The 15,654-nt window shown below is 48.4% G+C and overlaps 1 protein-coding gene across 1 annotated transcript in view; it reads left to right on the plus strand.

Annotated features, from left to right (window-relative positions):
- The window catches only part of nmo (serine/threonine-protein kinase nemo), a 277,179-nt gene that overhangs the window by 163,617 nt on the left and 97,908 nt on the right, over window positions 1-15,654 (plus strand). The window contains 2 exon segments of the mRNA XM_033466160.2: window positions 10,195-10,324; window positions 11,370-11,425. Coding sequence (XP_033322051.1) covers window positions 10,195-10,324; window positions 11,370-11,425 — 186 coding nt within the window.

The following is a 15,654-nucleotide window of genomic DNA, read 5'->3' on the forward strand; positions in this document are numbered from 1 at the left end:
CGCGTTAACGACTCTCGCCGCACTTTTAATCTCTTAGCGTTCCGCCTCTTCTAATCTCGCTAATGAAACATGTTTAGATTCCATTTTATTGGCGGCCGGCGCGTCGCGGCGCGGAGCATCGCTTCACGGCCCGGCCGCGGCTGGATTGTTTAATCAAGCGGTTATTAAGGTGTAACTGTCCGACCGGCGGTCTTCCGCTCGTTAACGAGGAGCGAGAGGCTGCTTTCGGTGAAGTATTAACGAAGTCTCTGCATGAAGCATGCGGCTCGGCGAGCGGCGGCGCTTCGCGCGATTGTGATTACGCCGCGGGTAATACAGTAATTTCTCTGCCAGAAATGTTCGGAGCTCGGAATTCGAACCGGCAGATCCGAGCATACTAAGACGCCGTTTTTCGGGCCTCGCGGCTCGTTTTTATACACGGAAGTATTCGAACGCTTACGCGTTTCTAACATTCGATGAATAAAATATATGTGTTAAACCGAAGCATTTGATATAATATGACAATATAAGAAGGGATGAGTCTTAAGACTGCGTAAGCAACATTAGAAAATAATTCAACGATATATAGCGTTTTTACGGTACATTTATTGTAAACGCGTACCAGAAATTGCTCGCAAAAGTATTCGAACGAAACAATTGATAGTTATTTCAATTGAACGATTAAAGGTTTTCGTAGGCAGTTGTTCCACCTTTTACTTTTATAACAGACCTAAGTGTGTTTTCCATTGAGTTGATCAACTTAGATGTGACATTTGCATCTATCGATTGCCATATTTCAATAATATTTCGTTTTAACACTTCTTTAAGTAATAATATGTAGAAACTCAGGGCGGTCGGCGAAGAAAGGCTGCATGCCGACGTACATTGATTTGAATACATAGTAATATGTAGTCTCTATAAATATACAGGGTGTCCCAAAAATGTCTCGCAATCCGGAAAAAGTGGGTTCCTCGGATCATTTGAAGCAACTTCTTCCTTTACAAAAACGTTCTCCGAGGCACCGTTATCGAGTTATTAACAAAAAACATTGACCAATAAGAATCGAGTACGGCTGACGCGAGGCGGCCCAGCCAACCAGCGCACGAAGCCCAGTTCCGCCCATTGACTCGGTCGCCTCGCGCCAGTCGAGCTCGCCTCTCATTGGTTACTGTTTTTCGTTAATAACTCGTTAACGGTGCCTCGGAGAACATTTTTGTAAAGGAAAAAGTTGCTTCAAGTGACCCGAGGAACCCACCACTTTCGGATTGCGAGACATTTTTGGAACACCCTGTATAATATATAGTCTCTATGTATAGCGTAGAATAAAATCGATGACTTAAGTTTTTTATTTTTACTTTTTTGAGACGATTCGAAGGCGATTCGAAGAAACAACCGTTCGTTCGTCGGTGTACGTACCGGCGGAACGCGTTCCGTAACAGCGCAAACGACCGCAATCCATTTACAATCCGCAAGAAACTTGCCGGGCCGCGCGGGATCGCGGGTTCAACAACGAAAGAACGAACTCTCCGCGGAAAGTGGAATTTCTGGCCGCCTTTATTCTCCGGCGACGGTCAAACGCGCGCAAGTTTGCGTGTCTTTCGAATGAAACGTGTGCCGGGCCCCACATTCGTGCCATTGTATTCGCCGTGCGCCGTGGCGCACAAAGGCGAGTCGAAAAGCGAACGATTCGAAAGAAAATTTCTTCCCTCTTCCCTCGTGCAATCGTAATTTCGCGGGGCTAATGAATTTTTCCGGAAACCCCGCGCATTCCGCGCGGCACCGAAAGCGCGGCGAATCTCGAAAGGAAAAATTCAAGAACCTCCGGATCTCGAAACAGGGAGCTCGCAATTTTTCGGCAGCAGATTTTACGCAGCGACCTCCGAAATTGTTCTCTCGGGAACCGCGTGTCCGCTTTGTCGAAACTTCTCTTTTCACGTTAAACTGCAACGTTCGTGGCCCGTCGTAATAATTTTTATCCGCCCGCGAATTGCCGTCGAGTGGACGTGAAAAACAAGATCGTTCGACGTCGGGCGCAGACGATCAAAGACGCGCGATCGCCGGGGGGGAAAGGTGATAAAACGAGACGATGGAGCGGCGAGAAAGTGAAAAAGCTGGAAAAATCGGAGGAAGCGAAGAGAATGGAGGGAAAAATGGCCGACGGGAGAGGAGACAGAGGCCGGCTGGAAGTTCGCGGAAACCGCGAGAGGGGACGGGAGCCGTGATCGGAGACGAGGAAATTAGTGGAAGCGTGCACGCGTCTGCGACCGCCGCCGCGCCGCGCCGCGCCGCTCAGGGTCGTTCTACTCGAAAACCGTGGCCTCACTTCCGTTATGGCTGGCAGGGCCAAGTGCGTTGACCCTTTTCGAAGGTCGTCGTACCTTTCTCCGTTCGTGACTCGCATCTGTGAACCGAGCTTAATCTGTGCGGCGCGTCGAGTCGCGTCGCGTCGAGACGAGTCGATGGACCCTGCGGCACGAGCGGACCCGATAAGATAATGCCCGCCTCCGAATCCGCTCGCGATGACAATTTTCGGACTCGCCGACTTCTCTCGATACCATCGATGACACACACGACGAACTGAACACCCCACGGATAATTCTGTTAATCGGTCTACGGCGACGACTCGGTTATCCGAGTCATGATTGCGCTGTGCGCGATCGCTTCGGATTACGTTTTTGTCGAAGCTGCGATAGGCGACAAAGAAAGACGAAGAAGCTTCGAAGTAGATTCTATTGTCTAACGCTGGATTTACGGAGCGCCGAAAGCAGCTGTTTTCTATCGATTTATAGAAGGAATGCGATATATAGATATACGGTAATGTCTCTCTAATTGACGCTCAGATTGCGCGCAAAGATGGACAATTTGGGAAGCGAAGATACGATTATTCGAGCTTCGCAGCTCGTTTCTATAATTGTTGACAATCGGTAACTATAAAAACAAGTCGCAAGGCTCGAATTCGCAAGGCTCCTCTTCCAAAATTGTGCATTTTTGTGGACAATCTGAGCGACAATTGGGTAATTGGGTAATTACATTACTGTAATAGGAAAATTAAAACGAGGCATTTTAATCATGGTCTAGTAGACCAGTCCCTTTATCATCTGAGAAAAGAAATCCAGTCGTTTAGTTGAGTTTTAAAACAACGTTGTTACGTCTTAGAAGGTGTAATGTAACATTTTTATGGGCCACTGTATACACATTACGGATTAATGCATATGAAATCGAGCCTATTGTCAAGTACAATACATCCCTTACCGACGCTCAGATTGCGCGCAAAGATGGACAATTTGGGAAGAGGAGATACCATTACTCGAGCCTTGCGGTTCATTTTTATAGCCACGAATTGTCAACAACTATAAAAAACAAAAATTCTTTCTGTAACTTCTGCAGGCTTGCTGCGATAATTCGGAGCCTTCTTTTTCAGGAATTCTAATGAAAACTGATGGGATTGAGAAAGAGGGATGATTTTAGAAATACAAGTAAATTCTTCCACAATTTGGAAAGAGGAGATACGATTATAAGAGCCTCGCGCCTAGTTTTTGTAGTTGTTGGCAATTCGTAACTATACAAATGAACCGCAAGGATCGAACGATCGTATCTCATCTTCCCATATTGTCTATTCTTGTGGACAATCTGAACGTCAGTTAGGGAGACATTACTGTAATCTGAGCGTCAATTGGAGAGACATTGCTGTAATCTTCGGTCTCGTGGAATTCTCGCGAAAGATTCTCGTCGAAAGATTTAAAAAATTGCACATTTCTTCCAGCTATTGGTCGAAGAGAGACATCACTTATGTATGCAATTTCTGTGAAAGATCCATCCATTTATCGTTACTTCTCCCCTTTATTTTTATATTTATTATATTTTCCGTTTATTGTTCACTTTTTCCGATTATTATCGCAAACTTAATGTCAACGAATTTACGCACATTTGCGTAGGAGCAAACATTGTTGCACGTTCGACACCGTCGAAAGCCGAAGACAAACGATTCTTCTCCGGAATTTTCCCAGCTCGGCGAGGTGCCGCCTGTAGCCGCGATATACGTAAATACGTCGAAGAATGAAATTTCTCGGAGCCTTTATTCGACCGCCGTGATTATTGCTCTCACGCTCTTATCGCAGCGCCAGACGTAATCGTACTCCTCGACCGTCGTTTACACGCGAATCCTATTTAGATAACCGAGAGTTCCGACGCCGATGTCTCGGACGACCGAAGTCAAACAAACAGTCTCGGTTTTTCACGATTTTTCCGACGAACCGTCGATCGAGATGCAAAGATCCGCGCCCCGTTTATCGCGCGACGAATCGCGTCGGAGCGCGAGAACGACGCGGCGACGCGTCAAAAAAACGAGGAAGTCGCGTCGCCGGCGAGGAAAGGGAGCCTCGTTGGAGGCATCGTTGAAAAGCGAGATCCTGCCGGAGCAACAAGTAAGGAATCGTCCTTTCTTTTCGTCCGGGTAATTCGATCGGACGGTAATTAGCGCGGCTCGGTCGGGGGTAATTTAATCGAGCTAAATTCGTCCTGGATCGATGGGTGTCACGCGCGCTCTCCTCTCTCTCTCTCTATCGCGCGCGCTCGCACGCACGTGCGCTCGCGCGCGCGCGCCTGCGCGTGTACACGCGGCACGGAACTGGTTCCCATGGTTCCCCACGTGACTCCCCCCTCGTGCATTATAGCGCAACATTGTTATCAACAACGCGGCGGGACAGGCATAAATTTCGCCGGGCGAAAAAACGCTCGCGGGGAACAAAGCGAGTAAAGGACGATTTACCCGCGCGGCCACAATTTTCTGGAAAGTTACGAGCTTTTTCCTACCGCATGCCCTGCCCTTCTCTCCTCTCCTCTTCTATCCGTCTCGCTCCCGGTGTCCGTGGTCGAGCCACTCGCGGTTCCTGCCCTCCTCGAGCTCTCGCGTATGATAAAGCGGTCTCTATCTTCCTCCCCGAGCCAGGATTTTCAAATGAAACGAGAGAGAAAGATTAGCCGGGTTTTTTTTAAACCTTTGTTCCCGCGGGAGTCGCCATTGTTTCGAGGGCTGGTCGAGGTGTCCGACCGTGGCTCGCTGTTTCTACTTGCCGCAAACATCGACTTTATTCTATGCAATTTTCCAGACGCGGGCGGGATTCGATCGCGCGACGGGTTTCGCGCGAGATTTCCTCGATTCTTCGTGTCGTTTTTGAGATCGAAGAATTATCGAACGCGTTCAAGCAATCGATTGTAACTAGATGGGCGTAGCTAACTTTTCAGTAGTCTGTTTTATCTTATCCTTATTCTGTCGTTATTATTTGGTAATTGAACGTTTCAATCGAGCATTTTCCTTATCTCTGCAGCAAAGGTCATCGAGCAGCAAATACGAAAAAATAAATAATAATAATATTAATAGTCTTAGCAGATTCAGAGATTGCTCCAAAAGCATAGTTCTCTCGAAACAGAAGTTTCGAGAGTCCAAAAGTAACTTTTCGGTAGTCTATTTTATCTTACCCTTATATGCTATCATTATTATTTACTAATTGAACGTTTCAATCGAGCATTTTCCTTATCTCTGCAGCAAAGATCATCGATCAGCAAATACGAAAAAATAAATAATAATAATAGTCTTAGCAGATTCAGAGGTTGCTTCGAAAGCATTGTTGTCGACACAAAAGCTTCGAGAGTCCAAAAGTAACTTTTCAGTAGTCTATTTTATCTTACCCTAATATTTCCCTTTTATCTTATCCTTAGCATTTCCCTTATTTCTGCTGCAAAGATCATCGATCAGCAAATACGGAAGAATAAATAATAATAATAGTCCTAGCAGATTCAGAGGTTGCTCCGAAAGCATTGTTCTCGACACAGAAGTTTCGAGAGTCCAAAAGTAACGGGCGGACATTTCGATAATGGTGACAGCTTCGCGGGAAAGGGCGTTCGAGAAAGAAGCTTTGTGCCGCGAGGGCTTTGAACCGAGAAAGGTTGGGAAACTACGATGCGCATACATACATGCATAGTCGGTTCGCTGAGTTGCAGCCGCGCGCGAGGCACGGCTTATGAGGCAGGACAAAAATGATGACAGTGCCGCGCGGCTAATCGGGTCGAAGTCGTTAGCTTCGTTATCGGACACTAAAACCGATTCATTTGCGACGACGACGTCGACGTCGACGTCGCGGCGTTCCTGTTGACGCAGCTGTCGCCGTCTCGAATCGAGACCGAGCAAAATTCCCCGTGTATTTACACTCTCTCGAGTCTCCGGCGCCGAAGAAAGAACAAAGTAGCAACCGCTGTTCGAGAGGTGGTCGTCGCGCCCCGGTTTCGAATTTCGGCGGCGGGTGTTCGCGACGCGCGCGGGGTGCTCGCGACGCGCGCGGGGTGCCGCGATAACATGTTATTCCGTGTGGTGGGACGCGGACGCGTCCGTGCCCGATTTAATTTTACATCCGAGCGGGTCGGAATTAAAGCGGCGAGCAGAGCTTGAACGGGATTTGATGGGATTCAAGTTTGAATGAGCGGCAAACAAGCGGCGGAAAAACCGGGCATTGTCCGCCGCAGGAACGGGTAATGGGCATTGTTCGGTGTTGCACGGGGGAGCAGGCGAGCGATCCTTCTAAATAGTCGACGCACAGTTTTCAACTTGGCATTAATACCGAATCGACCGGCTCGACGGACACGTGCCGCGCGCGGCGGCAGCGGCCGCGAGTCCGATTTATCGGGGCCCGCGCCGCCGCGCTCCTTTCATCGCGCGTGTGCCGCTTTCCATCCTCGGCCCCCTTTGTGCACAAACATATTTATAGTAGCTGCCCGGATATATCTGTGCCGCGATATCGTGCCCGTCCGTTCGTCGCCCGATATTTGGAAACGCCGGCAATTACTTGTCCGCGCGGTCGCGTGTGGCCCGAAGCAAATCTATGGAAACTCACGCCGTTTCGCCGATTCGTGCGTTGAATTTCGACCGGCGCAATTTATTCGCTACGTCGTGAACGCGATCTCAGGCGGAGTTAAAAATTTTGTCGAAGGTTGTCCCTGCGAGGGACGTAATATTTTAAATTTTGGTATTATATTGTTTTGTGATGGGCTGCGTCGCATCTGGCGAGGAAGTGCAACGACGATTGTCTATCTGGGCAAGATGTCCTTAAACAATAGACAAGCGTAGACCAGCATTCCTCTGCGCATATGGTTTATTTGCACTGCGTTGCCATTTTTGAGGCTCCTACGGCCAAAAAATTTCATCTTTTTGTTGTGCCTACCGTTGCCTCTAAACCATCATATATAATATTAGTTGACTTTATGTTTGTTTCCCTTTTCAATAAATAGCTTTCTCATTAAAGTTAATTCTGTTAGGATTATTTACGTTGCCTGTAAATATTCAACTAATTTGTTACACTATTTCTCGAAATAATTGCGACGGTATCGGATTCGTTTATATTTAGAAGAAGAAAGCTGTTAAAATTGCAAGTACAGTAATGTCTCTCTAATTGACGCTCCGATTGTCTACAAAAATGGACAATTTTGGAAGAGAAGATACGATTGTTCGAGCCTTGTTGCTCGTTTTTTTAAGGTTATCGATTGTCAACAACTAGAAAAGCGAGTCGCAAGGTTGGAATAATCGTATCTCTTCTTCCCAAATTGTCCATTTCTGTGCACAACCTGAGCGTCAGTAAGGGAGACATCACTGTAATCTGAGCGTCAGTAAGGGAGACATTATTGTAATCTGAGCGTCAGTAAGGGAGACATTATTGTAATCCGAGCGTCAGTAAGGGAGACATTACTGTAATCTGAGCGTCAGTAAGGGAGACATTACTGTAATCTGAGCGTCAGTAAGGGAGACATTATTGTAATCTGAGCGTCAGTAAGGGAGACATTACTGTAATCTGAGCATCAGTAAGGGAGACATTATTGTAATCTGAGCGTCAGTAAGGGAGACATTATTGTAATCTGAGCGTCAGTAAGGGAGACATTACTGTAATCTGAGCGTCAGTAAGGGAGACATTACTGTAATCTGAGCATCAGTAAGGGAGACATTATTGTAATCTGAGCGTCAGTAAGGGAGACATTACTATATTATACTTGACAACAGGCTCGATTTCATATGCATAAATTCGTAATATGTATACAGTGGCCCATAAAAATGTTACATTACACCTTCTAAGACGTAACAACGTTGTTTTAAAACTCAACTAAAAGACTGGATTTCTTTTTTCAGATGATAAAGGGACTGGTCTATACTAGACGACGATTAAAATGCCTCGTTTTAACTTTGCTATTATGTACTTGGGGAGACAAAAAACAGATAAGAAACTCTCGTTTGCTAACCTTTTTATCATCCACTCTTTCTGTCATCCCAAATGGATGGCACAATTTAAAAAAAGCATTTTGATCTTGAAGACTAGTTCCGCTGTCGTCTAAAAAAGATTCCAGTCACCTGTCGCTCTAGTTTTAAGAGGTGTGCGACCACTTTCGTGGGCCACTGCAAATCGTATAAAATGAAAACACCGCCGATCAGAAGACAAGGTTTGGATCTCGCATTGACGCAGCTTGGACTGCGAAGGGTTAAAATACTCGTTCTCCTTGTGTAACCGCTGCATCCCCGTCGGATCCTCGTTCCCAAGATGACCGCGCGCTCGTCGCGGCAAGAAACGAGCCGACACCGTCGCAGAGCGCGCGACGACACTCGAAAAAAGCAATCTCACCGGCCGGAAAAACTGGAAATTACTTCACGCAGAGCGGTGGTAGGGTCGCGGACGGTCGAAACGCGGGGGATGAAAGTCACAAAGGGGGTTTGCCGAGGGGGTTTGCGCGGGGTGCGGGCGGCGAGATCGCGAACGAGATTGACTGGCGAATGGAAACGAGGGATTGGAATCCGTCGGTTTGCGGTATAACCGGCTGACAATGAAATCGAACCACCGTAAACGGACTAATTGCAGGCACAATAATTATTCCGCGGACGCGAGGGCCCGGCGAGGGTTGCCGCGCCCGTTGCCGCCTCGCCTCGCGTCGCGTCTACGTTTCACGGATTACAGATCGATCCCGGCCGCTCCTGTTATTAACCCCCCTGGCCAACCGAACGCAGCCGACGACCCCCCTACCCCTCGGGAAACACCGCCGTGGACGTGTTTACGGATGGACAGATAACCTCGAAATTTATAGTCGCGCGTATCGCCGCAGACTCTTCGGGGACCGCGGGGGCCGCTCGCCGCGCCGCGGTCGGACATCGATCTCTCCTCGCCGGATCGAAGGATCGAAATTTTCGAGCGGACCCCGGGGGACTCGGGGGATCGGAACTCGATCGCCTGTTAGACGTCCAGGCTTTTTCGATCCGCCGTTCTCGCGTGACCGATGAAAGCGTCGCCGAATTTATCGTCGCGCTGTTCCGCTGTCCGAGGAAGCCGAGCTTCGGCAATTTTTCCCGGCGAAACCGATCGGTCGATCTTTTCAACGAGTACGCCGTTCGAGAGTACGCGCATCGGCGAGGCTGTGCGAATTTTTCGGTCGCGAAATCTCGAGAAACGAGCGAACGGCGCAGCTTTTCTCTCGACGCCGCCCGAAGAGGGTACACGATTTTGGCAATCGAAAGCTGCGTCGGCTCTGTCCGTTCCTCGAAGAAGCGATAGGCGTCGATGACAAGGGAAGTTCTCGCATTAACGGCTAGGGCGTGTGCACCGTTAACGTCGGTCTTGGATTTTGCTGTTTACCTTATAAATAAATAGCGGGCGTTTCCACCGAAGCAAATTGTTCCGCCGAGACCCCCGAGTTGCACCAATAAATATTTGTCTCGAATTCGGTGTTTACCCCGCGACGAGAAACTCCGTCGTAGCCCCATTAAAATAATTTTCCTCGTTGCGTCCTGCCCCGGCAAATATTTGTCTCGGATTTACCGTTACTCCCGGAAAGCAATGACTTCGACTATAAATATTTGCTACGACCGACACTTCGTCCGCGGCGCGCGCGGACCGCCGCGAACAGCGACCGTAACGAAAATTTCGGGTTGTAAATTCGTTCGGTATACATATAAAGCGCTGTTTATGCAGCGCCTATCCTTATGAATACAAACGACACGGAGGTTATTAGACGGTTGTTGCCGGCTCGGAGAAAGATTCGCGATGCAATTAAGATTTCGGGGCAGGACTGCTGGCGGCGGGACGGTGGCGGCCCGTAGATCCGCGATAATTCTTCGTGCGGGCCCCGAGCGGACGCGATTTCGATCGCGGCTATAATTGCTCCGAATAACAATATCGCGATGATTTACAGGGCGGTCACGGATCCGAGGGACGGTCGGAGAGTGGCCTTGAAGAAACTGCCGAACGTCTTTCAGAGCCTGGTGAGCAGCAAACGGGTCTTCAGGGAGCTGAAGATGCTCTGCTTCTTCAAACACGAGAACGTAAGTGACTTGGAAATTATTAGCGAATTGTACGCGCGATCGATCGATCGTTCGATCCTCTGCCTTTTCCATTTTTGCCTTGTTTTGCAAATACAGCAATAAAGAATCGTCGAAACTCTTTTCGTTGAATTCAAATTGTATTTAGAGCTTCGGAGAAACGAATTTTACATCGAGAAAAATTGTTTCAAATAAGCAGGGTGTCTCGAAAATGTCTCGCAATCCGGAAATGGCCGGTTCCTGAGGTCATTCGAAGCAACTTTTTCCTTTGCGAAAATTTTCTCCGTGGCTTCGTTTACGAGTTATCAACGAAAAACGCTGACCAATAAGAGGCGAGCTCGGCTGGCGCGCGGCGGCCCAACCAAACGAGTGCACGGAGCCCAGTTCCGCTCATTGGCTCGGCCGTCTCGCGTCAAACGATCTCGCCTCCGATTGGTCACTGTTTTTCGTTAATAACTCGTAAACGAAGCCGCGGATTGCATTTTCGCTAAGGAAAAAGTTGCTTCAAATGATCTCGGGAAACCCCTACTTTCGGATTGCGAGACATTTTTGGGACGCCACCCTGTATATAGAGGAATCGAACGATCCTGGATCCCGCAGAAAATATCGTCGATTTTCGAACAATGAAAAAGTTCCTCGGAATCGAACACCATCAATTTTTCCCGTGGCGGAATATCACTGCCCCGCGGAAATTAATTCAACGATACCGTCGAACGCGTCGCGATTCGCTTTGTATCCTTTCCTATTCGAAAATCCAGCAACAAGCAGTTCGCTGGATAATTCAGCGCGGAAATCTCCGTCGGTTGATTTCGGTAATTGCGCGGTTAAGCGAAATCTGGATGTAACGCGAGTTACTAATGTAATCATAACGAATGAATATTGATCACCAGGCTGAAATAATATCTGCGAAATTTATAGGGACGCGTTTAATTACAAGCGTTCCGCGAATCGGTCCGAACAACGGCGCGCGTTGCACCGGTTCGTTCGAATCGCCTCGCGAATTCCGCCTCACGAATCGCTGGAGAAACCGTTCGATTTTGTGTTGCAGGTACTTTCGGCCTTGGACATTTTGCAGCCGCCGCATCTGGACTTCTTCCAAGAAATGTATGATTTTCTTAAAGTTCTCGTGTCGCCGGTTTGTCCCGCGAGAACTCCGGCAAGCTGATTATCTCTCGTCTCAATTACCCGATCGACGCGGATCCAAAGTCCAAAGTCTTGTGAAAAATTAGGGTACGATTATCCCCTGCCGACTTGCAGCATTTTAACTCGAAAGTGCACACGGCGGAGAATCGATTAACGATCGTTCGACGATCGCCGCGAAACCGTGTAATTTAATTTCGCGTCCCGGATGCCGTGGAACGAGATCATTTTCGTTCCCCGATTCGGCGAACGTTCGACGAACGATTCATTCGATCGTGTAATGGAAATTCCACGCGCAAGGGTTAACAACGGATTCACGAAGGAATTCTAGAAGGAGTATACAGAGTGTCCCAAAAATGTCTCGTAATCCGGAAATGGCGGGTTCCTCGGAGCATTCGAAGCAACTTCTTCCTTTACAAAAATGTTCTCCGAGGCACCGTTAACGAGTTATCGACGAAAAACAGTGACCAATAAGAATCGAGCGCGGCTGACGCGAGGCGGCCCAGCCAACCAGCGCGCGAAGCCCAGTTCCGCCCATCGGCTCGGTCGCCTCGCGCCAGCCGAGCTCGCCTCTCATTGGTCACTGTTTTTCGTTAATAACTCGTCAACGGTGCCTCGGAGAACATTTTTGTAAAGGAAAAAGTTGCTTCAAATGATCCGAGGAACCCGCCGCTGTCGGATTGCGAGACATTTTTGGGACACCCTGTAGATAGCGTGTCTCCGGCCAGTCGACGGTAGAATTCGTCGGCGTAGAAAGTGTTCAACCTGTTGAACACATGTGGGATCCGACCGCCGCGGCTTGGAATATTTACGATTAGATAAATATAGAACCCCTCCGTCATTATTTTATAAAGTATCTAGCCGGTCCGAAGCGAACTTCGCTCGCAGTCGCGAGAGATATTTAGCGTATCGGGTGACCAGGTCCCGTCGCGCACACGCGCGCAAACTTTACCGTGAAACGCGCGGCGTTTTAACGTCTCCGTGTGGACTTTAGATAAGGAAACAGATCGAATCGATAATAGGAGCCATTATCTTACGACCTTCCAGATCGGTCGGAAAACGTCTACATCTATTTCCGAACCGTCGACGTCCGCAAATACAGATTCTTGCGTGTAAAATCGAATCTTTACTCGCGCACGTAATCGTTTCTCCGCGATCGCGCGTCGCACAGATTCGATCGCGATGAAAATTTCGCTGTTTCCAGGATACGAATAAATCGAGAGACCGAAGTCTCAAATATATTTCGGAGCATTCGCAAAAATTAGGGAAATTATGACTACATTGATATGCAAAAGATCATCTAGAAGCACCGTGTACCGAGCGTATTTTCAAATGTTCTGCATCTCGTAGGCCCCTAATTAATCGGCGGAACAAATTCGGTTCGGTGGACAATGTTTCTGTGCGAGCGAATCCGAAAAATGGGCAGAAATTTCCAGCCGGATTGCCAGCCAATTCGAACAAGCTTCCTTTACCAGCGAACACAATGGGGACTTGTGACGACCAGCGTCGAGTTTGAAGTCCAAGGGCGATAAATCCCGGGAGAGAACCGGCGAAATGTCTGACGTCGGCTGCAGATGGTAGCACCGAAAGGTCGCCTGTCCCTTCTCGAAATGAAATTAAGGTCCGAACTTTCTATCCGCTCGCGGAGGGATCGCCGGACACATGTGCCAACGAACTAACCTAATAAATCTCGAGGCCCGGCCTCGCGTTACGAACCCCGGCAGATCAATAATGCCGACCAACGGAAAAACCGGGCCCCAATTTTCACGTCTGTGTTCCAGGAATCTCCGGCGAGAAAGCTGCTCTCCGTCCTCGACGCCTGTTTCGAGAATTTTCGCGCATGGTTCGACCTTCGACGCATTTTTAATGCGCTTCGCGCGGTCAATTGTTACGGAGACTTTATCGCTGTTTATTTGTGCTTTGCGTCGTCGATTTTTGAGGGTCATTTTTCGGTCGATTTTTAAAGGTGCTTCTTCTTCGCGTTGGTGATATTTGAGGACACATTTTCTGGTCAGTTTCGAAGGTATTTTATTTGGATACTTTTCGTAGCTGTTTCTTCGAGTAGTAGACTTTTTGAAGATATTTTAAGTAAACGACTTTTCGAGGCGCTTCTTCGAGTAGCAGATTTTTACAGATATCTCTCGAGTAAACGACTTTTGGAGGTGCTTCTTCGAGTAGTCGATTTTTAAAGATATCTCTCAAATAAACGACTTTTCGAGGTGCTTCTTCGAGTTGCCGATTTTCAAAGGTATCTCTCAAATAAACGACTTTTCGAGGTGCTTCTTCGAATAGCCAATTTTTAAAGATATCTCTCGAGTAAACGACTTTTCGAGGTGCTTCTTCGAGTAGTCGATTTTCAAACATAACTCTCAAATAAACTTTTCGAGGCGCTTCTTCGCGTCGTCGTTTTCCGCAGGCGTACCTTTCGCGGCCGAATTTTTCTGTTTGCCAGAATTTGACCCGCTCGCGCACGTTCATGACCTCCGCCGCGGTTTCGTAACGCGCGCGTAACGAAAGCTCCCGCGGTGACGTGGATCATTCGACGAACAAACAGCGATCCATGTAACCGGCTAGCGATCTCCGCACGTAACCGGCGCGGTGCGGCGACGGTTTACGTAAGATCGCCGGGCATCGGGCACCGTGAGAGGAAGTCTCTCCTTTCTCGGCCTCCCGGAACGCGGACATTCGGCGGACACGTGAGAGATTTCGATGGGAAGGGCCCTCGCCTCGCGATCGACGTGGATTCATTAGCTAGATCCCCGAGAGAGATCCGTGGATCGCGCGGAGGAGGATCGCATCTCCTTTTTCGGTCCTCCGCGGATCTTTATGCGTCTCCCAGTGATTTCGTTTCGGATTTCGGCGATGGGGGCCGTGAGTCAGAGATCGTTACATTTGCGATAGGTCGTGTACACGTTGTTTGCTTCTTTTGGCATTTTCGAGCCGACTTTTTATCGTTTTATGTCGCAGATCTCTGCTCGCGCTGCTACAGTTGCTGCAAAAAGTATTCGGGCGGCTCGGACTTCGCGACGATGTTTGCCGGTTAATTAAGATCTGATTCGATTAGCTGTTTTTTCTCGAAGGGCTTCGATCGGTGTACTTCACGAAGATACATTTGTTAATTCAACCGAGACTTGTGTACGATCTGGCAAAAATTAAACTCATCTAATTGTTGTATCGCGGACATTTTTAGATGCTAAATAGTGCCGACTTCGCGATTTCGTATCTGTCTGCTAATAGACAATTGCTATAACAACAATAACGAAGAGTGGCATCGTCGTTGTATCTTAAGAATCTGTTCTTGGAGTACTTTAAAAGCATATGCAAAGTGTCCCGAAAATGTCTTGCAATCCGGAAATGGGAGGTTCCTGAGGTCGTTCGAAGCAACTTTTTCCTTCGCGAAAATTTTCTCCGAGGCTCCGTTTACGAGTTATCAACGAAAAACACTGACCAATAAGAGGCGAGCTTGGCCGGCGCGCGGCGGTCCAGCCAACGAGTGCGCGGAGCCCGGTTCCGTTCATTGGCTCGGCCGTCTCGCGCCAAACGATCTCGCCTCCGATTGGTCACTGTTTTTCGTTAATAACTCGTAAACGAAGCCGCGGATTGCATTTTCGCTAAGGGAAAAGTTACTTCAAATCACCTCGGGAATCCCCTACTTTCGGATTGCGAGACATTTCTGGGACACCCTGTATATATCGTCGAGCCTTGAAACAGCAATAACTTATAAAGCACCGTCACATTTCCAAGAAAGCGGCATCGAACGCGTCGCTTCGTAATCGGCCGAGACGAACGATTACCAATTTGTCGACGTCAACGATGCGAATATTTTTCGAAGCAAGCGTAGAGACACAGCAGAGAGCTCCTCGAATCACGTGCAAATGATTTCGATTGCGAAAGAGACGCGGCAGACTAGACGGTAGCTCCGCGCAAACAATTGCACGATCTGCATACAAACGAATTCGTCTGTCTGTGCGTTACAAAGGTCTGGCGAAGAAATTTACGAGCGCCAAGGACCGAACGTTGAAAATAGCTTCCGATGCAACCTTGACTGCTAATCAGCCAGGTGCGATAAGAGATTCGGTCTTGTGCACCGGTGTGCGCCGCGGTTACGTAAGCCATTGTTCCGTCGCGGAGCAACCAGCTGCAGCTGACGCACAAAATGATCTACCACTTTGGCGCCTTAAAAAACGCTGTCG

Source organism: Megalopta genalis, chromosome 1 (assembly GCF_051020955.1).
Source record: "Megalopta genalis isolate 19385.01 chromosome 1, iyMegGena1_principal, whole genome shotgun sequence".
Classification (NCBI taxonomy): domain Eukaryota; kingdom Metazoa; phylum Arthropoda; class Insecta; order Hymenoptera; family Halictidae; genus Megalopta; species Megalopta genalis.